Consider the following 25,246-nt stretch of genomic DNA (forward strand, 5'->3'; position numbering starts at 1 on the left):
CTCGTAAAGAGGAACAAAAAGGAAACGATCACGGTGAGAAAGATGTCAAAAGACACAATTGAGAGACTGAAAGATGCGTTCGAAAATACGGGAGGGGCGGTTTTTGAAAATAGTGCCAAGGACATAAATGAACTTACTGAGTCCGTATGTGGGTATATCAATTTTTGTAATGATGTGGTTGTAGATGAAAAGAGGGTTAAGACATATGCAAATTGTAAACCCTGGATGAATGCTGAGATTAAAAGGTTAATTAATGACAAAAGCAAATCCTTTGCTAGGGGAGACAAGGATACACTGAAAAAGATCCACAAAGATCTTAAAAGGGAGATAAATAAAGAGAAATATCGGTATAAATGCGAAATAGAAAATTATTTTAAAGTAAATGATATGAAGAAGGTCTGGGAAGGAATGCGGTTAATGAGTGGTTATGCAGGGAAAGGGAAGGTAAAGTTTTCAGTTAAAAGGCACAAGAGAATATGCTAATAACCTAAATCATTTTTATAATAGATTTGATACTGTCTCCAAAAGTATTAAAAGACTGTGCTTTTCAGTTGGCAAACATTTTTTCAAGTATTTTTAATTACTGTTTCTCTCATAAAGTGTTGCCTGATTTATGGAAACAATCTTGCATTATACCAGTAACTAAAAACAAAGCCTGTGAGGGTATGAATGATCTAAGACCAGTGGCTTTAACCTCCATAGCTTTGAAGGTATGTGAGAAAATCCTGTTGAATAGTCTGAAGCCCCATGTGGAGCAGTATCTCGACCCCTGCCAATTTGCTTATCAGAAAGGGAGAGGGGCAGAGGATGCTATTGTCTGTAAATTGGACAGTGTCTATGCTCACCTGGATGCAGGGGGGCGGTGTGTGAGAATTATATATTATGATTTTAGCTCAGCGTTCAATACGATACAACCACACATCCTCGTAAATAAGCTTTTGATGATGAAGGTTCCAGGTGTTTTTAGCTTGCTCATTTTAAATTTTTTAGAAAATAGGTCTCAATTTGTTAAGTTAAACTCAAAAGTTAAGTCAGACAATATTATGTCAAACACAGGGTCACCTCAGGGAACTGTTTTATCACCTTTTCTTTTCACCATTTACACGGCAGACTACCGTCCACAGCAGGCCAGCTGTCAGGTTGTTAAATTTGCTGACGACACAGCGCTCATTGGGTTAATTGAAAATGATGACTATAGGTGCTATCAAAATGAGATAAAAGCCTTTGTTGATTACTGTGATATGCATTTCCTGGAACTCAATGTTAAGAAAACTAAAGAATTAGTTATAGGTTACAAGAGAAATAAGATTACAGCTGAGGCAGTGGAAATCAAAGGTGTAGAAATAGAAAGAGTGAACACATACAAGTATCTGGGCGTTGTTTTTAACAACAGACTAACATGGTCTGATCATGTTGACTCATTGATGAAAAAATTAAGTCCACGGGTCTACTGTATGAGGAAGTTGCAGGCCTTTAAGGTGAACACGGATGTGGTTAAAATGGTAATCTGTCCGGCAGGGTCATAAAGCGTAGTGGAAGGCTAAGACCTCCTGTGACGCGAACTGGGCGGTATGCTCTTTCTTTTATCCCTCAGGCTATTAGGCAGCACAACAAGCACTTTAAACTTACATTTTTATGAGTTTTTATTTTTATTTTTTTTTTTTTTTTTTCATTGTATTTATGTATAATATTGTAGTGTATTTGTGGTATTGTATTTAAATTCTCTAGTTTTTATGGGTAAGATGGCGAGTGTGAGCACTGTAATTTCCATTTTTATGGATGAAATAAACTTGACTTGACTTGATCATGGTCTGTGCAGCACGACACTCCAAGCTTTACAGCAAAGATCAACACTAGGGCTGCACGATTATGGCCAAAATGATAATCACAATTATTTAGATCAAAATTGTGATCACGATTATTTGTTGATTTTAACCAAAACAAATGTTATAGTCACATAGGCTATTTATAACTGCTTTCACATCCATATTGTGCTACAGTTCTCTTATGTTGAAGATGTATGTTGTACATACATACAGCTGCAACACATGTAAATGAAAATTGTCTGAAATAAATAGCCTAGGATATATTTAAAAAAAATGTACCTCTGTGAAAGCTCCTTCACTTGTTTTCGACAATAACTGATTAAAAGAGCTAGGAAGAGAGAGGGAGTGCGATGGACGTACTCACAGAGTGACGGCAGACTCATTATGAATGGGTCCAGCGTGCTCCATCTCACATGCTATTACTCTACGACCTGAAGTTAGCTGCATTCAGTAACTTCTTCTATAGGTTTTGCCGTGGCCGCCGTGATAGCAGAGTTACCACGGAAACACTGGTACAAATACAGGTTTGCCTCTCCTGCATAACAATATACAGCTGTGTTAATAATGAAAACAGTGGACAAATGTTAGAAGCGTGACACTGGCGCTGTTGCTGCTGTGTCTCTGTTGCTGGGGAGCCTGTGTGAGTTAATGGGGGCGGGGCTGCGCGGAGAGTAAGATGAGAGAGCAAAACACAGGCACGGCTTTACAGAAGAAATGGGTTATGTAACGTAATATTAAACCCTATCCATATAAACAACATTGCTTCATTTGTGGAGAGGCAGCGGATGCCACCTAGAGGAAAAATATTACTCGCGCCCCAGAGTTCTGTGAGCTAACAGACACTAACTAGCACCCTAGAGCCCTGTGAGCTAACAGACACTAACTAGCACCCTAGAGCCCTGTGAGCTAACAGACACTAACTAGCACCCTAGAGCCCTGTGAGCTAACAGACACTAACTAGCACCCTAGAGCCCTGTGAGCTAACAGACACTAACTAGCACCCTAGAGCCCTGTGAGCTAACAGAGACTAACTAGCACCCTAGAGCCCTGTGAGCTAACAGACACTAACTAGCACCCTAGAACCCTGTGAGCTAACAGACACTAACTAGCACCCTAGAACCCTGTGAGCTAACAGACACTAACTAGCACCCTAGAGCCCTGTGAGCTAACAGACACTAACTAGCACCCTAGAGCCCTGCGAGCTAATAGACACTAACTAGCACCCTAGAGCCCTGCGAGCTAACAGACACTAACTAGCACCCTAGAGCCCTGCGAGCTAACAGACACTAACTAGCACCCTAGAGCCCTGCGAGCTAACAGACACTAACTAGCACCCTAGAGCCCTGTGAGCTAACAGACACTAACTAGCACCCTAGAGCCCTGTGAGCTAACAGACACTAACTAGCACCCTAGAGCCTGTGAGCTAACAGAACTAACTAGCACCTAGAGCCCTGTGAGCTAACAGACGCTAACTAGCACCCATGAGCCCTGTGAGCTAACAGACACTAACTAGCACCCAAGAGCCCTGTGAGCTAACAGACACTAACTAGCACCCAAGAGCCCTGTGAGCTTTCAGACGCTAACTAGCACTGGTCACTGCTGTTGTCTGAAAAACAACAGACGGGACAAAATGTTGCGTTTACTAGTAAACTGTTACTGCTATCTGATATGTATTCCGACTGCTATCTGTTGTGGAATTGACCTCCCGTTACTCTGTCCTCTGTGACGGTCTACATCCAGAAACTAAGCTGCGCGGTGCAGGGAACAACTCTGACTGGCACATGATCAGACAGGGGTTTACGGAGCGGTAGATTGGCTTTGCAAAAAAAAAAAAAAAAAATCAGCGTTCTATGAAATTACGCATTAAAAAAAATAAAATAATAATAATAATAAAAATCACTTGATTACGTAAATTTGATAGTGGGAAACCAAAATCGTGATCGTGATTACAATTCAATATATTGGAGGCCTTTCGAGGAATATGGAGGACTTACCAAGATAAGGAATGCTGGGCACCATCTTCAGGGAGCGGATATATTCTCTCATGCGGGTGTAGTTCTCTTCCTTGGATGTCAGATAGTTGAGCTTCTCAAATGTGGCCTTGTCTTTCCGACTGATCAACTACAACAGAGAAGAACAATGACACACATCTGATTGGTCCTTCTCATTAGGAACCGATTAGCGGTGGGAACTATGGCAAACACAAATACTGCATCACGGTATCTTACCTAAATCAATTCAAAGGGTCTGTGTTTCAAAAGCCTTAACTACCATGTTAAAAATCAGACTGTTGGAGCAAGAATTTTATCTACATAAGGAATATAGTTGATGCAATCATTTATCAAGAAACATACTGTATATCAGTGGTTTTCCCCTCTTTACACATGTAGACTGCAGTAGCGATTGGCAGAAAGCCACCCAGCTGTTTATAACCCTGACCCCAACCCAGCAGAATATCATGAGGAATCCTGAAGTCTAGCAGAGCAATGATAGAGAACTTTAGAAACCTATGATGATTATAATATCATACTGTACGGGAAGTTTCAAACAGAAGATAGGAGTCAAAGAAGTAATTTTGCTGAAATCTTGCCTTGAAAAGTCAGGTAGGGTGTGGGTTTGTTAGATCTCTGCTAATTTTGTGTTTTAAACTTTTCCACAATTTGGGTTCAGGTTTGGTTAGAATCTGGGTTTGTGTGTGTCATTCCACCATTGGAGGAGAACGTTTAGCCTGGTATGTTATTCATGTTTTGGACTGTGGTAATTCAACATGGAGTCTTTGTAAGGAGACGTGTTGTCTTACCGCCCAGGTTTTGTTGAGTCTGAAGATGGGAGCGCTCTGCAGAGCAGACACCACTGACACCAGAGAGTGAAGGTTGTTCAACTCCAACAGTTTCTGGGAACAAACAGATATTCTATCAATATTTTATGAACAACATGAAGAGTACAGTATAGCTTGATTAAGTAAGTTAATCTGTGTGCACTGTGAATATGGCATCTGTAATATGCTATGGCTATTAGAAAAAGAAAAATAACATGACGATCTTGACAAGCATGCCTGGGTTAATATGACAACCATGAGTTGCAATATCCACAGTTTAAATCAGGCCAACGGCCTTTTAAAAACCTCTTTTTTTTCTGTCATGTTTTGGCTATTGATCTCTAATCATAATAAAAAAATTCTATACAGCCTTTTTTCCTTGAAGTGGGGGTGCAGTGGAGGCGGGGTTTACAGCCACCGATGAAGCTGCTTTGCCTTACATACACTACGTACTCATAATGCTGCCACTGCCTGTGTGCAGAGCCTGAGCAGCACTGAGTGGATCTGCTGACGAGGTTAGGGTTAGTACTCAACAGTGTTCCTTCATCACCATCAACACACACACTTACACTTTATTCTGGCTCAGTCCCACACACATCGTCATGCTGACACAAATACTCCCCGGAGCGCCACATGTGGATTAATCCGCTGCTGAAAATAGTCCCCAACAAACCCATTGTTTCCTCCTGTGTTGTTTATTAGAAAAACTATAGTGAGCAACTGTTTTAATACTGAACCTTTTTTAAATTACATGGTATTACAATGAGAGGTTTACCTGCAAGCACTAAATATGTTTCACAATGTCCATTTCATCTGTTGTTTTAATAACATTTTAGTTAAGAAAAAAAAACTTATTTTGGGGTTATGTCAACATGTCAAATTTAATAAATAAAGTAACCCAAAAACACATCCAGGCAGAAAGCAACAAGATGTTGGGAGTTGTTAAGATAAGAAACTTTGTGAAACACTGTCTACAAAAAAATCATAATTAGCTGTGGCTTGCTGTAAATCTGGCAAAACATAATACATAAAGTTAGTTCTATTTAGGGTCATTTTGTCCTGGATGTTAACTGTACTGCTGCAGATAAAGTCAGCTGCTCACCTCTTACTCTATAAATTATTCATTCCCCTGCACTTTGCTTTACTTTTATGTGGTTCTGTTGAAAAACTCAGATTGCATGGACATAATATATAGATGAGTATAATCAGAACCTACAGATGTGTATCCTGCCTTCTCTAAAAACAACAATCTGTAGTCAATCAGAGGCTACAGTCCAATAGTCCATTTAGCTAAGGAAGGTTCCTAACAGAGTGAAATGAGCCCAAAGTAGTTAAGTGGCTGCCATGATTAGAGGGTGATAAGGAAAGGTGCTTTAATGCTTCCTTTGTTACCTCCTTTAGCATAGGATACACTGGACCATCCTTTACCAAAGGAAAGGAGACAATGTCCCACAAGTAAACCATAATCACTGCTCCCCCTAGTGGATAGATAAACCATTGCAACTGGTTTCCAAACAGTGTTTGGGGGGGTTACGAGTTTGCCCAGCATTCACCACATAATCGCGGGGGGATTTAAATCCAGCCAAGACCAGACCATAATCCCAACAAGGGTCCGACCTGCATGGGCCAAAACTGTTGTTAATAAAAACAATAGAGAATATCTTAAGCTTTTTCCTGTCAGTTTCCTCCCACAGCCATGTGAGCATGCAGTGAGTCACCTCCACTAAACTACAGAGGCTTCCAGTGGGACATCCACTCATATACTGGAGCACTAGAGGGGAGTGGTTTCACAGTGTGTTAACATGTCTAACAGACATCTGACTGTACGCTTTGATCAGGAAACACAGTGAAATCACTATCCCAACGTCTGACAGCAGCACAGCTTCTAATGCTCACATTCACAGCTGGAGCATGGATGAAAAAAATATGAGAATGATGAATGAAAAATTGCAAGGTGTGTTATCTAAATCTGCGCCTAGCCGCCTAAGTAGAGCCTACGTCCTGTTGCAGCCAATGAGCAGCCGACAGGAGCTGGCTGCAGGACAACTCAATTACTAACAGTTCTTAATGTTCTATCACACTACAACAACTCCAGAGTCTGCTCTTGAGACTCATTTTTGGGACAATTAGGGCTAGACTCAAACAACTTCTTGGATTTTGGGACTGTCCCGAATTTTTGGGGATGTCTGATCACCCTAGGTGGCTCTGTAAACTCTCACGGATATTTACAACACACTGTTGGAATGTATCTTCATTTCCTTTTTCAAACAAGCTTGTGCTCCTGTTTCTAAGCATTCAATTTCTTTTTAGCAATGTCCTTATTATTATGTTAGTGTTACTGACAGAAAAGAATGGCTAAACCTGTGGAAAGGAGATGTTAGATGTGATATGACAGTGATCATTTTTAATCTGTCTGAAAAAGTGCGTCCATCAGAGATTAGGCCTATCAGTGGCATCCAATGTAATCCGCCAACCTCATTAGTTGAAGGAAGCCATAACTGCAGAGTGATTCCACATGGTTGTGAATAGGCACAGTCAGCTGTATGAAGCATACTTGAGTAGTTTTCTTTTGGTCATCAATACATTGTCATGGCTCCACATTTCCTTTGCTCCTCAGTGGAATTTGTATTGAAATTGTTTTACAAACAACTGACAGTGGTCCCATGAAATACAAAGCTACTCTTAAACATGAAGAGTTCAACAGCTGCTGAACACATATCCATGTCTGGTCTACTGTAACCTTGGAGATTAACAGCTTGTTAACTCCTATCTCTAAAAATGTTTGTTAATTTTGGTCTTGATAACAATAGTGTCAGGAAGAAAAATAAAACCAACCAAACATATCACTTTGTCGAGGTAGGTCAAGGAGGAGCGGGGCGGTTGACAGCTCACTGGTAGCTTCAGCTTCATCCACGTGATAAAAGACGCTGGCTTAATGAGCGCCAGTTAGTGCCAACAAGCATGCAGTTAAAGAGAGTAGTAGACAAGAACTAAGTCAGGACATTTGACAGGGTGCATCCGTGTGCATGAGACTTCAGAGATGCTATTGGTAAGTGAGCATTTTGTTGATATTCTGGTGATTCTGAAACTAAAAGATTAATTGTTTCTGGTCCGTGCGCTTGGGTTACAGAGGACAATAATGTATTAAAGTTGTAGCGGCCTTAAAGTGCCCATATTATAAAAAACACTTATTCTGGGATTTGGGGGGTTATTTTGTTACTCTTGTGCTTCCACACACATACAAATTTGGAACAAAACATCCATGCTGCTTTGAATAAAATCCGGTTTCTGAATGTCCTCTGTCTTCAGTCTCCGGGTGAGCTGTCCAACATCTGCACGGCTTTCTACGTCACTAGAGACGAGGTGGCTAACCGTAGCATGCTAGCTCGTTCTCAATGGCTAAACACTGCTCCTCTGTTTGTGCTGCTTGCCCTGTTGTTTTTAATCAATTTGAGCCTGTGACGCTATCACATTTGAAGGATGTGGTTACTCATATTAAGCCTTCTGGCTCTCCCTGTGATGTTCTTCCACAAAGGCTGTTTAAAGAAGTTTTTCCCACTATTTGGTACAGGGTACTTGCTATTGTAAATGGTAGCCTGTCATCCGGTGTGGTTCCTGCAGACTTTAAGCATGCTGTAGTGACACCCCTGATAAAGAAACCTGGTTTAGATCCTACTGTGTTGAATAATTTTAGGCCAATATCCAAGCTCCCATTTGTATCTAAAATCTTGGAGAAAATTGTGTATCTACAACTAAAGTCTTTTCTTGATGAGCAGGGTTAATCAGAGGTTTTTCAATCTGGATTTAAAACCCTACACAGCACGGAGTCAGCACTGTTGAAGGTCTGCAATGACATCCTCTTGGCATGCGATTCCAGTAATAATGTAATCTTGGTCCTGTGGACCTTACCGCTGCCTTTGATACTGTAGACCACAGCATTTTAATCTCAAGGTTACAGCACCAAGTAGGCCTCTGTGGCACTGTCCGGGGGGGTTTAGATCCTACCTGTCTGACAGAACATTTCATGTTCAAATGGCTGAGTTTGAATCCCATGCTGCTCCACTGTCATGTGGTGTTCCCCAGGGTTCAATTTAGGTCCCTTGCTTTTTCATTGTATCTGCTTCCTTTTGGGTCTATTCTTAGAAAACATGGTATTCCTTCCATTGTTATGCAGACGACTGCCAGATTAGTACCCTTAAAACGACATGACACCTGTTCTATTACACCTCTTTTAGCATGTCTGGAGGATATTAAAGCATGGATGGCCTTAAACTTTTTAAATTTTAATGAAAAGAAAACAGAGGTGATAATGTTTGGACCTGGTGGCTCATATGAGATCCCCCCTACTGAGCTGGGCCCTCTAGCCTCATATCTTAAACAGACAGTATTAAATCTTGGTTTTAGACTGGACAGCCAAATCAATGCCACAGTCAAATTAAGTTTTTTTCATCTAAGGAAGCTGGTAAAGGTGAAACCTTTCCTTTCCAGGCAGCAGTTAGAAACCGTAATCCATGCCTTCATTTCTTTATGGCTGGATTACTGTAATTCCCTTTATTTTGGACTCAGTAAATCCCTACTCGCACGTCTGCAGCTAGTCCAGAACGCTGCTGCACGGGTTTTGACTGGAACCCGGAAGAGAGAACACATCACTCCCGTCCTGGCTTCACTTCACTGGCTGCCTGTGCATTTTAGAGTCCATTTTAAAATCCTCTTGATTACTTTTAAAGCTTTAAACGGTCTTGCCCGTCTTATTTAACTCAGCTACTCAACCGCTACACTCCCTCCCGGTCACTCCGGTCGGCTGACCAGTTGCTCCTGGTCGTCCCCGGATCCAAGCGGAAGCTTAGAGGGGACAGGGCCTTTTCTGTTTGTGCTCCTAAGTTATGGAATGCCTACCTTTGACCATTCGTCAGGCTTCCTCAATACCGATTTTTAAACTCTTCTTAAACTCATTTCTACACTTTGCTTTCAACCCAAACTGAGACTTGATCTTATCTGTTTTTATATAGTGTTATTGGGTAGATCTTCACCCCCAGTTTATTATTTTTATGATATTGTGACTGCTATTTTTATCTGTGTTTGCTGCCTTCATGTACAGCACTTTGTTCAGCTACAGCTGATGTGAAAGCGCTTTATAAATAAAGTGATGATGATGATGATGATACTCCGACAGCCACTAGTTGACCAGAATCTCCAAAAGAACTACTTCCTGTCCCTGGTCTAGAAGAAGTCTACCAGCTGAGCCTGCCTTGGACTGACCAAAGCTGGAGAAAGAGTTATCTAACTGATGGGATCTTACCGAGCTACTGAGCATGTGCAGCTTCCAACAAAGATATGATAGAAGGGAGATGTCTCACTCTGGAGCTAAAACAAGTGAGACATCTCCATCTGGAGTGTCTCACTCTGGAGCTAAAACTAGTGAGATGTCTCACTCTGGAGCTAAGACAAGTGAGACGTCTCCCTCTGGAGTGTCTCACTCTGGAGCTAAAACTAGTGAGATGTCTCACTCTGGAGCTAAGACAAGTGAGACGTCTCCCTCTGGAGTGTCTCACTCTGGAGCTAAAACAAGTGAGACGTCGCACTCTGGAGCTAAAACTAGTGAGATGTCTCACTCTAGAGTGTCTCACTCTGGAGCTAAAACTAGTGAGATGTCTCACTCTAGAGTGTCTCACTCTGGAGCTAAAACTAGTGAGATGTCTCACTCTAGAGTGTCTCACTCTGGAGCTAAATCTAGTGAGATGTCTCACTCTGTAGATAAAAACAGGTGAGATGTCTCACTCTGGAGCTAAAACAGAGACCTAAACACACAAGGTGAAAACAGGATCTGTAGCAATGTGCAGTACAACGAAAATAAGTTTTTTATAGAAAATGAAACCATGGAAACCTATTCTGGTACAACCTCTAAATACACTTATGGACCTGATGATGATCAGAATATGGCTGCTTTAAAAAGTTTGCTGCAGCGTGGTTGCTTAACCCGATCTATTTTGTTGAAACTTGTTTAATAATAATAATAATAATAATAATGATACATTTTATTTGTAATGCACTTCACATTTAAGACAAACCTCAGGTAAGATCATAAAAGCAAGATAAAAACATCAGTTTAGGGACTTCCAGTGGCGCCATGTGGTAGGAGGCAGCGGGGAAATTAGCTCTTGGAAAAAACGATTACAACAGCTCTTTAAGACTACTTTCAGAGCAGAAAGCTAACCACATCCATGAACATTCGATAAAGGAAGTAAATTGGGAAAAATGGACAAAAAAACGAGGCTTAACAAGAAAGAACAAACACATACTGGATGTACCGACGTAAGATCGGGAACAGCACCGGGTAAAATGCAGACCGCAGGTGAACAGGACTCGGTAATACTGGCGGAGTTACGCAGACTGAGACAAGAGCACACAGAAGTGGCTGATGACAACAAAAAGGCCCTGGCTAGGCTAGAGACCAACATGAAGGAGCTTATGGAAAGAACAACCTCACTAGAGCAACAGCAACATGTGGAAGAGAGGCTCGGAGACACAGAGGACAAGACGGCACGGTTGGAAAGAATGGCCGCCTTTCTCCTTCATCAGGAGGCCAAGCTGGCTGCAAAATGTGACGACTTGGAATCAAGATCGAGACGCAATAATGTACGGATACATGGCATTCCGGAGGGCTCTGAGAAAAACAACATGATAGGATTCATAACTGACTTTATTCACTCATCACTGCAGATTCCAGACGACACGGACCTCCGAACTGAAAGAGCGCACCGCTCGTTAATCGCCAAACCAAAAGTCGGTGGCGTTCCCCCGCAAGCAATTATTGTCCGCTTCTTGGATGCACGTATGAAAGAGCTGGTTATACAGCAAAAATGGAAACAGAAGACTACATACGAGGGACAAACCATCTACTTCAATCAAGACTACACGACTGAAATACAAAAGAAGAGGAAACTGGTACGGGACGTCATAAAAAAACTTAAAGAGAAGAATGTGAAGGCGCAGTCTCCATATCCTGCACAACTGGAAGTGTTTCTGGATTCTGGGATTAAGACGTTTGCTACACTAAGGGAGGCTGCACCTATGCTGAAGGACATGGGGATCCACGTGGAGGAAGACGAGAGGGAGAAACTACAGAGGATGATAATGAAAGGCAGCTGGATCCCAGTGACAGGGCAGAGGGGAAAGAAGAGGCAGTCACAAACTACAGAGGCGGACTTATAAGCAATCATCCAGTGATCATATGAATATGAGAGTTGGGGTAAGGACTAAAGTAAGAACAGAAACACAAAAATAGACACAAACCCTGAAACATATATAAATAGCTGCTCAATATAATGCACATTAAATATTTACAGAGCTAGTTAGAGGTATTACTACCTAGATAACTACACATGAATATTGGTTAGGGAGAGCGAAATTGATACTCAGTTAGAGCAAGTAGCAACTTTACACAACACCTTTGAAGTTGCAGGTGCACTTAGTGCTATTTTCTCAGAGAGAATACGCCACATCTCTCTGAGGATGGGACTGTTGGAAGGCACTCTTTTTTGTTACTGTATAATAGTTCTGAAGGAGATGCTTAATCGTGACCTTTTTCACTGTGTAGTTTTGTGCACAGTTGGTTTTCTTTATGAGAGGTATGGAGTTGATGGATGCTGTCTTGAACTGAACTTGATATGGACAGGCTGAAACTTGTGTCTTACAATGTCCATGGTTTGAATCATCCCATTAAGAGGAGGAAGATATTGAACCAACTTAAAAACTTACAATGTTCAATTGCTCTATTACAAGAAACTCACCTGGTGGATGAATATAAAAAACTAAGAAGAGAATGGGTTAATCAAGTATTCCATGCTTCATATGGCAAGAAAAGGGGCGTAGCTATATTAATCCATAAATCCATACCCTTTTGTGTTGAATCAGTAATAAAAAAAAATATGGGAAGATATGTGATGGTTGTTGGCTCCATAGGAGATATGACTATATCAGTACTAAACGTATATGCCCCGAATGAAGACAATGAAACAATCATTAAAGATATAGCCAATGTTATTTCAAGCAACGCAAAGGGTATGGTACTGATGGGGGGGACTTCAACACGGTACAGAATGGTAAATTAGACAGGCTACCACCAGAACAGGGACCACCTTCTAGAAAAAAACAGAGTATTGAATAACATCATTAAAGAGTTAGGTCTTATCGACCCATGGAGAAACAATAATCCTAGAGATAAAGATTTTACATTTTACTCAAACGCACACGGTAGTTATTCGAGGATAGATTTTTTCTGTGTATCACATCAACATATACACAAAGTTGTGTAATGCGGTATAGAAACAATAACTATAAGTGACCACGCTCCCGTCACTCTAACCATAGTGATAGATAAAGAATCTTCTTTTAAATATTGGAGAATGAATGTATCAATCCTATCAGATGATAAGGTAGTGGGGGAGATAAGAGAAAATCTGAAGGGATATCTAGAAATAAATGATAATGGCGAGGTATCACCTGCGACTCTATGGGATACGGGCAAAGCAGTGATAAGGGGGAAAATCATTGAAATAACCTCTAGGTTAAGAATGCCTAAAACAGCAGAGGGCGCTAGAGAGTAAAATCAGAGACTTAGAAGTAGAACACAACAGGAAACCAATTCAAAAATAAATCACCCCCTTTCCAAACAGCCTGTGATCAGGCCATCAGAAATAGCCGAGGCTTTTGCAAAATATTATAAAGACTTGTATAACGACCTTGAGCCAGACTCCACGGAAAACAGAACTCAGGCGTTTCTTAAAAAATTAAATCTACCATCACTATCGGAAGAAGAGGCATCTGAAATGATACAACCAATTAGAGTACAGGAAATACCAGATACTATAAAAAATCTCAAAAACAATAAATCACCGGGTACAGATGGGTTTCCGGGGGAATTTTATAAAGTTTTTACAAGGATGTAACACCGATACTAAATAGAGTCTTTAATTACGCTCTGGCATCGGGTGACTCGCCAAAGACTTGGTCAGAAGCCATCATTTCAGTCTTACATAAGGAAGGCAAGGATCCATCTTCATGTGAGGGATATAGACCTATCAGCTTGCTCTGCAATGATTTGAAAATATTAACAAACATAATGGCACGGAGAATGCAGAGGCATATAAATAAATTGATCAAATCAGATCAGACAGGCTTTATTCCTGGAAAGCAAGGTGCTAACAATATCAGGAGGACATTAAACCTTATCTCATGTGTCACAAACAGATCCAAGTCTGCCATGTTGCTTAGCTTAGACGCACAAAAAGCATTTGATAGGGTAAAATGGAGCTTCCTCTATCAAACATTAGCAAATTTCAGGTTTCACACAACGTTCATTAACTGGGTGAAAATGGTATACAAAAACCCCAAATCACAGATTAGAGTCAGTGGGTGTTGCTCAGACTTTTTCTTACTTAAAAGAGGAGTCAGACAGGGAGACTGTCTGAGTGCTTTACTGTTTGCTGCAAGTATAGAACCACTGGCTGAGTCAATAAGACAGAATAAAGATATAAAGAGAATAAAGGATGAGGGGGGGGGGGGGGGGGGTTAGAACACAAAGTATCACTATTCGCAGACGATATATTAACATATATAAGTGAACCTTCCTCCTCATTAACAGCCCTGGTGAATAACCTAAACGAGTATGGGGAGATTTCAGGATATCTGACCAATGAGGCTAAATCAGTAGCTACGATGCTCTCAGGGGAATGTTCGGCTGATTTAAAGGAGAAATTCAAGTTCAAATAACTAATAATAATAATAAAGGGTTCAGATTTCTGGGTATTATTATTACTTCTGATACGTCACAGCTATTTGAAGCAAACTATGGGAAATTGATAACTGAAGTTAAAAAAGATTTGATTAGGTGGGAGATTTTGCCTTTGACTCTGATGCGGAGAATAGAAACTGTGAGAATGAATATATTACCAAGACTCTTGTTTTTGTTCCAGTCATTGCCTATTATGGTCTCTAACTCTACCTTTAAAATTTTAGACAAGATTATATCTAAACTCATTTGGAAAAAGAAAAAGGCTAAAATTAAGTATAAGACACTTCTTTGTCCAAAAGAGAAGGGAGGATTGAACTTACCCAATTTAAAAAACTACTACTGGGCTGCTCAACTCAGGGCTCTAATTATGTGGATTACTAATGATGCAGATACATTGTGGGTGGGAATGGAACAAAATTCTATAAATGTACCTATAGAATCGCTTCCATTTTTAAGTGAAGTAACATTAAAGAGGCTGAGGGTGGGCAATGGCTGGATCAGGGGGACGATGAGAATATGGTCAAGGGTACGTAAGAAATTGCAATTGTCAAACTCCATCTGTAGAGCCACCCGAATCTCAATTAACTCTGATTTTTTGCCATCTATGATGGACGCAGGCTACAATAGATGGACACAACAGGGGTTAAAATATATTGCACAAATGTTTAGGGGACAAACCTTGAAGTCATTTCAGCAGTTAACACAAGAATTTAATTTACCAGCCCATGATTTCTATAAGTTTCTACAACTAAGACACTATCTTACGACACATAAGGAATGGGAGAAGCTCTCTAACATCCCATCGAAACTAGAAGAATTATTAATGACGGTTTCAGAGGGAGAGACAAAGAAAGAGATTATATCCAAATTGTATAAGATACTACAACAGGAATCTATCAATAACAATTTGGATGTCAAGGAAAAATGGGAATTGGAAGCAAATATTATAATAACAGATGAACACTGGGAAGAATCATTTAGAGCAGGACATAAGATAACTAGCAGCCCAACATGGAGGGAGTTTGATTGGAAGATCAAAATGAGGTATTTTAACACCCCGTCTATTACATCAAAGTACAGTAATACTTCAGAGAGATGTTGGAGGGGCTGCGGTTTGGTAGGGGACTTTACACATATATTTTGGGATTGCCCTAAGATTTTAGATTATTGGAAAAATATTCAAAAGGAAATAGCACATGTTTTGGGTATTGATTTTAAGTTGGATCCAACGCTATACATATTGGGTATAGTCCCAGATAACATTATAGATGGGAACTTGACTTCTTTACTGAGAATTCTGCTTTTAATAGCAAAGAAAACAATCACATCCTCTTGGTTGAAGCCACAACCTCCCAGCCTAACGGAATGGAGAGAAAGGGTAAAAAATGTGTTCATCAGCTGGGAGGAGGCCCCGGGGAAGACCTAGGACTAGGTGGAGAGATTATATCTCCAACCTGGCCTGGGAACGCCTCGGGATCCCCCAGTAGGAGCTGGTTGATGTGGCTCGGGAAAGGGAAGTTTGGGGTCCCCTACTGGAGCTGCTGCCCCCGCGACCCGATACCGGATAAGCGGTCGAAGATGGATGGATGGATGGATCATGGAGAAAATCACAGCGAGGTTACAGCTCAAGTCAGACAGGTTTGATCAAAAATGGTTACCAATAATACAGACAATGTCAGAACTCTAATTACCTCTTTTATTTGTTTATTTTATTTTTCTCTTAATTTATTTGTATTTTATAATTGTATTTACACGTACTGTAGTACACTTGACCATCTCCTAATGTGTGTTTCTAAAATATGTATTGTCATATGTATACTTGTTATTTTATGTGAAGTAAATAAAAAGTAAGTTAAAAAAAAAAAAAAATCAGTTTAAAATACATATAAATAGTGCAACGATATCATTATGCAAAGTTAAAACTCATAGCTTCTGCTAACTGAGAACCTTGCTTAGGTTCAATATAGTGCGGTAAATATTGATTTGTATTGTTGAGGTTGTTTGAATTACTTTGTACATTATACAACGACTAAGTTTTCTTCTGATTGTTTGTTAATTTGGATGCTTAGGAAATTTATACTTTTTAGCAGTGAGCCAATTGTGTATGTTTTCCCTTTCTCTATTTCTATTATTTAAAAGGTTTTCAACCTACTTACCGACCTACAATCTCCTTGTGTATTTTTATGAAATTTAAATATATGCCTGGAGAAGAAGTTGTTTTCAAGTTTGAGACAGTCACTGATAAAAACACCCAGATAACAGTCATTTCAACTCACCTTTGCTATTTTGACAAAGTGGCCAAGTATTTCTGCTCGGATTTTCAGCGTCTGGGCAGTTAAGATTTCTCTCACCAGCCAAAAGCTCACCTGAAACATAACATACAAACACATATTAATACAGAAACACACACATAACTGAAGCATTAGAGTTGGGCCATATCCAAATTTTGATACCGTCGAACCTCCTACCTATGGAACCCTAAATGCTACCAAACTGCAGACGTTGTGTTTTTCTTCGAGACCAGGTCTCTATCTCGTAGCTGCAGCTACATGTAGAGCTTCCACTGAGCTAACACAACAGTTTTAGAGAGCCTTTGTGCCTCTTAACAGACACAAAGTGCAATTAAAATGGCTGCAACATGAACCGGGCCCTTATGTGACAACCTGCATTTTCAACTCAGACATTGTTTAAATCCACTTCCCCTCCCTTGCTGATTGCCCTTCCTTCATCCTTTAAATACCCGGATGTCTGTCACAATAACTTGAAATTGACTTTTGTGAACGGAATTGTGAGAACTGAATGTGAAGATATATAGAGAGATGAATTTTTGTTTATCATATTTTTTGGGATTTCAGTTCCAAAAAAATACATTCAATTTGAAACTATACTATTCAGAATCATTTTTTAATGCAATGATTCAAATTAAACAATACAATTTCAAATTCATTTTTTCAGTGCAATTATTCAAGTTTAGAAATTCAAATATAAAATACAACTGCAAGCAGTTACAACGGGGTCCAAGTCTCCCTGCGTAAGTCGGCCCCAACGACCCGGGGAGCACACGAAAGCAGAACCCAAAGCAAAACGGTGTTTTATGTGTCTATGTTGATTTTAGCGCCCCCTAATGGTATCTATCTAATCAAAAAGGTAATCTATCTTTACCAAATTTGGTACAGCGCCACCGAGCTGCATGCCAAACAATCACCACAGGTTTGGTGTTGATAGTATTTATTGTGCCACAGATATTGCAATTGCAAATTTCTCATTGAAATGCATTGAGTTTTTTAAGGTCCTTCCAAAGTTTTGGACTAGTCCTGAAAATGGCACACTGCCACCATGTACGGTTTAGGCTTCAGCGGGGTTTAACGCGGAGAAGAATAGTAATGATGAAGAAGAAGAAGAATCCTAAGCAAAACAAGAGGGTTCCAGGGAGCCCTGCTGTGTGAACAGTGTAGCGCTTTGCACTTCTGCGGTTCCCGCATCCTCGGGCTTGGACCCCTAATCATTCAAAGTTAGTTTCTGTTGGCACATGTTTTAGCCCATAATACCCCACTGATTTTCCACATAGGCAAGTTTCCAGGTGTTAGTGATTTGCACCACTGCATATTTAAAAAAGTAGTATAATGCCTTTGTCAACATCTCCAAGTTCCGAGAGGAGCTGCTGTAGGCCCGTTGCCATAGAGACAGGATCCCTTCCCTCCAGTAAGTGCCTGGTTGCTACTTGCCCAAGCCGATATATTCTTGTAGATAGAGATACAGTGGTATGAAAAAGTGTTTGCCCCCTTCCTCATTTCCTGTTCCTTTGCATGTTTGTCACACTTAAGTGTTTCGGAACATCAAACCAATTTAAACAATAGTCAAGGACAACACAAGTAAACACAAAATGCAATTTGTAATGAAGCTGTTTATTATTAAAGGTGAAAAAAAATCCAAACCATCATGGCCCTGTGTGAAAAAGTGATTGCCCCCCTTGTTAAAACATACTATAACTGTGGTTGTCCACACCTGAGTTCAATTTCTCTAGCCCCACCCAGGATGATTATTGCCACACCTGTTCACAATCAAGGCATCACTTAAATAGGAGCTGCTTGACACAGTAAGGTCCACCAGAAGATCCTTCAAAGCTACACATCATGCCGAGACCCAAAGAAATTCAGGAACATTGAGAAAGAAAGAAATTGAGATCTATCAGTCTGGAAAGGGTTATAAAGCCATTTCCAAAGCTTTGGGAATCCAGCGAACCACAGTGAGAGCCATTATCCACAAATGGCGAAGACATGGAACAGTGGTGAACCTTCCCAGGAGTGGCCGGCCGCCCAAAATTACCCCAAGAGCGCAGCGACGACTCATCCAAGAGGTCACAAAAGACCCCACAACAACGTCCAAAGAACTGCAGGCCTCACTTGCCTCAGTTAAGGTCAGCGTTCATGCCTCCACCATCAGGAAAAGACTGGGCAAAGATGGCCTGCATGTTAGAGTTCCAAGGAGAAAACCACTGCTGAGCAAAAAGAACATCAAAGCTCGTCTCAATTTCTCCACAACACATCTTGATGATCCCCAAGACTTTTGGGACAACATTCTGTGGACCGATGAGACAAAAGTGGAGCTCTTTGGAAGGTGTGTGTCCAAGTATATCTGGCGTAGAAGGAACACTGCATTTCATAAAAAGAACATTATACCAACAGTAAAATATGGTGGTGGTAGTGTGATGGTCTGGGGCTGTTTTGCTGCTTCAGGACCTGGAAGACTTGCCATGATAAAAAGAACTATGAATTCTGCTGTCTACCAAGAGATCCTGAAGGAGAATGTCCGACCATCTGTTCGTGTACTCAAGCTGAAACGAACTTGGGTTCTGCAGCAGGACAATGATCCTAAACACCAGCAAGTCCACCACCGAATGGCTGAAGAAAAACAAATGAAGACTTTGGAGTGGCCTAGCCAAAGTCCTGACCTGGATCCTATTGAGATGTTTGGTATGACCTTAAAAAGGCCGTTCATGCTCGAAAACCCTCTAATGTAACTGAATTAGGACAATTCTGCAAAGATGAGTGGGCCAAATCCCTCCAGGACGCTGTAAAAGCCTCATTGCACGTTATCGCAAACGCTTGGTTGCAGTTGTTGCTGCTAAGGGGGGCCCAACCTTTATTAGGTTTAGGGGGCAACCACTTTTTCACACAGGGCCATGATGGTTTGGATTTTTTTTTCACCTTTAATAAACACCTTCATTTACAAATGCATTTTGTGTTTACTTGTGTTGTCCTTGACTATTGTTTAATTGGTTGATGTTCCGAAACACTTAAGTGTGACAAACATGCAAGGAACAGGAAATGAGGAAGGGGCAAACACTTTTACACCACTGTAGTTTTCAGTAGAAAACAAAGCCTCAACACATTCCATTATATTGTTCTTCATCTTGATCATGTGAATTTATGGGGCATAAGATCCTTCACAGCAGCAGCATGTGTCTGCGGTGCTCGCAGAGCAGGGAGACGCTTTTAGACGGTGGGCTTTTCTGGATGACCCTCACTGATTGGTCAAATATACAGAGCGCTGATGCTTCAATCATCTACCGCTACCGTTAGTTCTCTCTACTGACAGACCTGATTGGTTAGTTTCTCTCTACTGACAGACCTGATTGTTAGTTTCTCTCTACTGACAGACCTGATTGGGTAGTTTCTCTCTCTATGACAGACCGTTGGTTAGTTTCTCTCTACTGACAGACCTGATTGGTTAGTCTCTCTCTCTATTTGACAGACCTGATTGGTTAGTCTCTCTCTACTAACAGACCTGATTGGTTAGTCTCTCTCTACAGACAGACCTGATTGGTTCGTCTCTCTCTCGACAGACCTGATTGGTATTGTCTCTCTCTACTGACATACCTGATTGGTTAGTTTCTCTCTCTCCTACTGACAGACCTGATGGTTAGTCTCTCTCTACTGACAGACCTGATTGGTTAGTTTCTCTACTGACAGACCTGATTGGTTAGTCTCTCTCTCTATTGACAGACCTGATTGGTTAGTCTCTCTCGCTATTGACAGACCTGATTGGTTAGTCTCTCTCTACTAACGACCTGATTGGTTAGTTTCTCTCTACTGACTGACCGATTGGTTAGTTTATCTCTCTACTGACAGACCTGATTGGTTAGTGTCTCTCACTGACATACCTGATTGTTAGTTTGGTCTCTCCTACGACAGACCTGATGGTTAGTTTCTCTCTACTGAGACCTGATTGGGTAGTTCTCTCTCTACTGACAGACCGATTGGTTAGTCTCTCTCTACTAACAGAACTGATTGGTTAGTTTCTCTCTACTGACAGACCTGATTGGTTAGTTTCTCTCTACTAACAGACCTGATTGGTTTAGTTTCTCTCTACTGACAGACGTGATTGGTTAGTTTCCTCTACTAACAGACCTGATGGTTAGTTTCTCTCTCTACTGACTACCTGATTGGTTAGTTTCTCTCTACTGACAGACGTGATTGGTTAGTTTCTCTCTACTGACAGACCTGATTGGTTAGTTTCTCTCTCTACTGACAGACCTGATTGGTTAGTTTCTCTCTACTAACAGACCTGATTGGTTAGTTTCTCTCTACTAACAGACCTGATTGGTTAGTTTCTCTCTACTAACAGACCTCCACATTTACAGACAACAGAGCTACGGGTTGGAATTGAGCGGAATTCTTTAATGTCAAAAACATGTAAATACTATCATATCAATTTTGCTCCATTTGTGGATGAGGGGAGAAGATTTTTATGATACTCTTTGTATGACGACATCAGAAGTAAAGTTAGGCTTACCTTAGTGGTCCGTAATACTGTATCTGAAGTCTTTTTTATATAGACCTTAGTGCTCCCTAATACTGTATCTGAAGTCTCTTTTATATAGACCTTAGTGGTGCCCTAATACTGTATCTGAAGTCTCTTTTATATAGACCTTAGTGGTCCCTAATACTGTATCTGAAGTCTCTTTTATATAGACCTTAGTGGTCTCTAATACTGTATCTGAAGTCTCTTTTATATATACACCTCAGTGATCTTCTTATACTGTATCTGAAGTCTCTTTTATATAGACCTTAATGGTCCCCTAATACTGTATCTGAAGTCTCTTTTATATATACCTTAGTGGTCCCCTAATACTGTATCTGAAGTCTCATTTATATAGACCTTAGTGGTCTCCTAATACTGTATCGGAAGTCTCTTTTATATAGACCTTCAGTGGTCTCCTAATACTGTATCGGAAGTCTCTTTTATATAGACCTTCAGTGGTCCCCTAATACTGTATCTGAAAGCTCTTTTATATAGACCTTAGTGGTCCCTAATACTGTATCTGAAGTCTCTTTATATAGACCTTAGTGGTCCCCTAATACTGTATCTGAAGTCTCTTTTATATAGACCTTAGTGGTCCCCTAATACTGTATCTGAAGTCTCTTTTATATAGACCTTAGGTGGATCTAGGGGGTGTGGCCTTGACCAACTGCCACTTTGCTTGTTTGAAAGCCATGAAGTCTCTCTCCCTCATGGGTAGACCAAATTATCTGGGCTCGGTTTATACCTATCACCATTTCTAGCAACTAGGGGGGGCCATAGGTAGGCTGGAGGAACTCATATTAATTTTGATAAATCTCATAAAGTGACATTTTCATGCTATGGGACCTTTAAAGCATTTTGTTGGCATTCAGGGATTGGAACAACAGTTGTTTGCCTCTTACGTCTGAGACAAGTAAGCTTCAGTTACAATCAATAGTGTTCAGTACCACAATGCTCCATATTAAAACCTATATTATTTTACTTTTACATGCTTCCCTGCTATTTTCTGAAAACATATCTCCTGCCATTGTTATGCCGACAGTACACAGCTGTACCTCCTGCTGAAATATTGCTATCCATGCAGTGTTACCGCCCTTTTAAATTGCATTGAGGGTGTAAAATCGTGGATGGCAAAACACTGACATCAGTTAAACCAGAATTTTCTTCCTAATTTTCGGACCTGCAAACAACTCCGAAACCAGAATCCTATGGCTTTTGTCGTCAAGTTTAAAGTTACTCTGTTATTTATCATTCTTTGAGCTGTCAGCACTAGCTTCTACCATCATCGATCACTTGCTAAAATAAAATCATTCCTGCTCATTATAGATCTACAGACTATACAATGTGAGAGTCTCCTGCCTGTCAAGAGTCTACTGCAATTCTCTCTATGTCAGCCCTACCTCGCCTGCAGCTAGTTCAAAATGCAACAGAAAGACTAGCAGGTATCAGGAAGAGAGACCTTATCACCCGTGTACTGGCCCCTTTTCACTGGTTACCTGTGCAGCAGTGCTGCTCCTTACCAGTTATTTTACAGTGGGTTTATCTAAGCGTTTTCACTAAAACCAGCTGCCTGCTACTGCTGCTACCCATTTAATATAATCTTAAAAGGTCCAATATGTAATAAATTTACTGTAATAAATCCAAAAATTACCCCAATGCATCACCAGATATTAAGAAAACATGTAAAGTTGAAATACTATCTTCTCTGACAACAATGCTAATGCCAGTATTTTCTCCTTTTGTAATTTCCCTTCCGTAATGTCTGTCTGTGTTGTGCCTGTGTGTTGGTATCAACAGGCCAGTTGGACAGCCAGGCCGGGTCACCAGATTTACATTTCAACATTTGCGTACTCACATTGAATTATATGGCTAGAGTACCAGCGTTGTTTAGTTACTCGCAAAAACAATTGAGACACAGCCAGTAAAGTGACCCCGACTGGTCCTGGCTAACCGTGGCTAACACCGCCATGCTAACCCTGCTAACGTTACCAGAGGACCAGGCCAGCAGGCCACGGCTGTTTACAACGTGTGGCCTTTTAGCGGGCGTAGCCGACAACGGTGAGTTATTTTAAGCCAAGAGGAGGGGGGGCTGTAAATTGGGTAGAGGGGACCGTGAGTTAGCAGTGGGTTTAGCGATTGTTGCCGTAATTCTAAGCCATTAAAGTGTATATTTCAGTCGGGTGGAGAGGACGGCGAGGTAGTTTTTTAGTTTTTAGCCAGCATCTAACGTTAGCTACTCTGCTGTGGAGTAATATATGTGAGACAAGCGTCTAGCAGCACTGTTGTGGCTGCTGCGGTTTCAGCCTGGCAACCAACGTGTCTGGGGAGGAGGGAGCGAGGGAAATAACTCTCTCCAGTATTTTTAATTTGTACTGCAGTAACTATTTCAAAAACTAGCTGTCAGTATTACATATTATACCTTTAACATAAAAATATTGATTAGTGCAGCTTTAAAGATGAAAAAACCTGTATGAGGAAGGAAAGTATCAAAAAGAACCACCAAAGTGCTTTATAGCTGGTAAGGTTGGTTTATTGGAAGCCAGTGTGAACTTTAACTGAAGCATTAAGTCTAGGTTTGTGAAAAGCACTCTCCTTGCAGGGGCGAGCTAACACTACTCGGCACTAATGTTGGGGCTTAAACTCAGATTAAGCCCAACAGCATTAACATCCACCAATTATCTTTTTTAGATTAAAATCAATCCACTGATTAAGGTAAAGAAAATGACCGTATGTATGCTACCTTCTTCTCCTACGTAGAAATGGCATAAGGACATTGGCTGGCTGGAGCAGATTTAAGAACACAACACTTTGTAATCCATAACTTGTGTTTCACAAACTAGAAGGATTTCACATAGAAAACATGGTAGTGATTAAGCGATTCAATATTTGCTTGAGGAATGTTGTTAAAACGTACCTGGTTGAACCTGCGGGTGAATGCGACCACGTTGGGTGCCAATCTGTGTTTCTCTTTCCCATTCCATCCGCAGCTAGCTAGCTCCTGCCAATCAAAAAAACACATTAAGAAACTGATTTTAGGAATCTCTAACAGCACAACGAGTTTGGTGGCTGAGACTAGAGAATGGACGTTACGTTTAATCCCATGTTGGACACTGATTTAAAGCAATAGTCTGATGACTGGCACACTTTTTTGAATGGAAAGTCAAAGTTATGACTTAATAAAAAATATCAAATTAGACAGAAAAAAGATAGATGGCAACTTGGAGGAAAATTAGGTATGAATATTTTTCTCCACTCATTTAGTCATTCTTTCTTCTTATTTATCACCGTAGACAGTAATTAACAGATTGGTTTGTCAGGCAGGCACTACACTCTTGTTAGTCCAAGGTTAACCCTTGTATTGTCTTTGGGTCAAATTTGACCCTTTCTCAAAATTAGAGAAATATGGGTTACTTTTTAACCAAATTACCCAAAACGTTAAGTACAATTACAAATACTTTCATTGAATTTTGGGAATTCAGTTTTATATCATTTGAAAAAAATGAAATGGATTTAAAACCTGACTAAACTTCAAAATACAGTCCCTGACAAATCTTGTCGCTTGGTATAATTGACCTGAATTGCCGCTGAAATATATTCTAATCAAGATTTACTTACAAGAAATGGCTAATTTTAATCCCAACTGCTTTTGTAATGTTTCAGAGCAAAACGAAGCTGTCAAAAGTATTCTAATATTCCCAGCTTGGTAAAGCCCATTGAGTCAATTTTTGCAAAGACGTAAGTGTTGTCTCCTTGTCATATGAGCTTCACCTGGGACTAATAATGGACCATCGGTCTCAGGTGTGTATAAGAACACCCCCAGTACACTAGACCTTCACATCAACTGCAACTAGACCTCTGCAACATGCCTAAGATCCCCTGAGACTAAAGGTTGGATTATCAAGAGGCTGAAGACCAGATCCACTGCTGAGTGGCAGACACCTTCAATGTGTCTCAGCGTCAAGGACAGAGGATACAAAACATTTGAAGACACTGGAGACGTTTTTG

General features: G+C 40.6%; 1 protein-coding gene across 1 annotated transcript in view; it reads right to left on the reverse strand.

Annotated features, from left to right (window-relative positions):
* The window catches only part of LOC116683586 (ras-specific guanine nucleotide-releasing factor RalGPS1-like), a 106,022-nt gene that overhangs the window by 67,053 nt on the left and 13,723 nt on the right, over positions 1-25,246 (reverse strand). The window contains 4 exon segments of the mRNA XM_032509960.1: positions 3,821-3,947; positions 4,627-4,719; positions 16,714-16,803; positions 24,156-24,239. Coding sequence (XP_032365851.1) covers positions 3,821-3,947; positions 4,627-4,719; positions 16,714-16,803; positions 24,156-24,239 — 394 coding nt within the window.

This window comes from Etheostoma spectabile, unplaced genomic scaffold, assembly GCF_008692095.1.
Source record: "Etheostoma spectabile isolate EspeVRDwgs_2016 unplaced genomic scaffold, UIUC_Espe_1.0 scaffold00019055, whole genome shotgun sequence".
NCBI classification, from domain to species: Eukaryota; Metazoa; Chordata; class Actinopteri; order Perciformes; family Percidae; genus Etheostoma; species Etheostoma spectabile.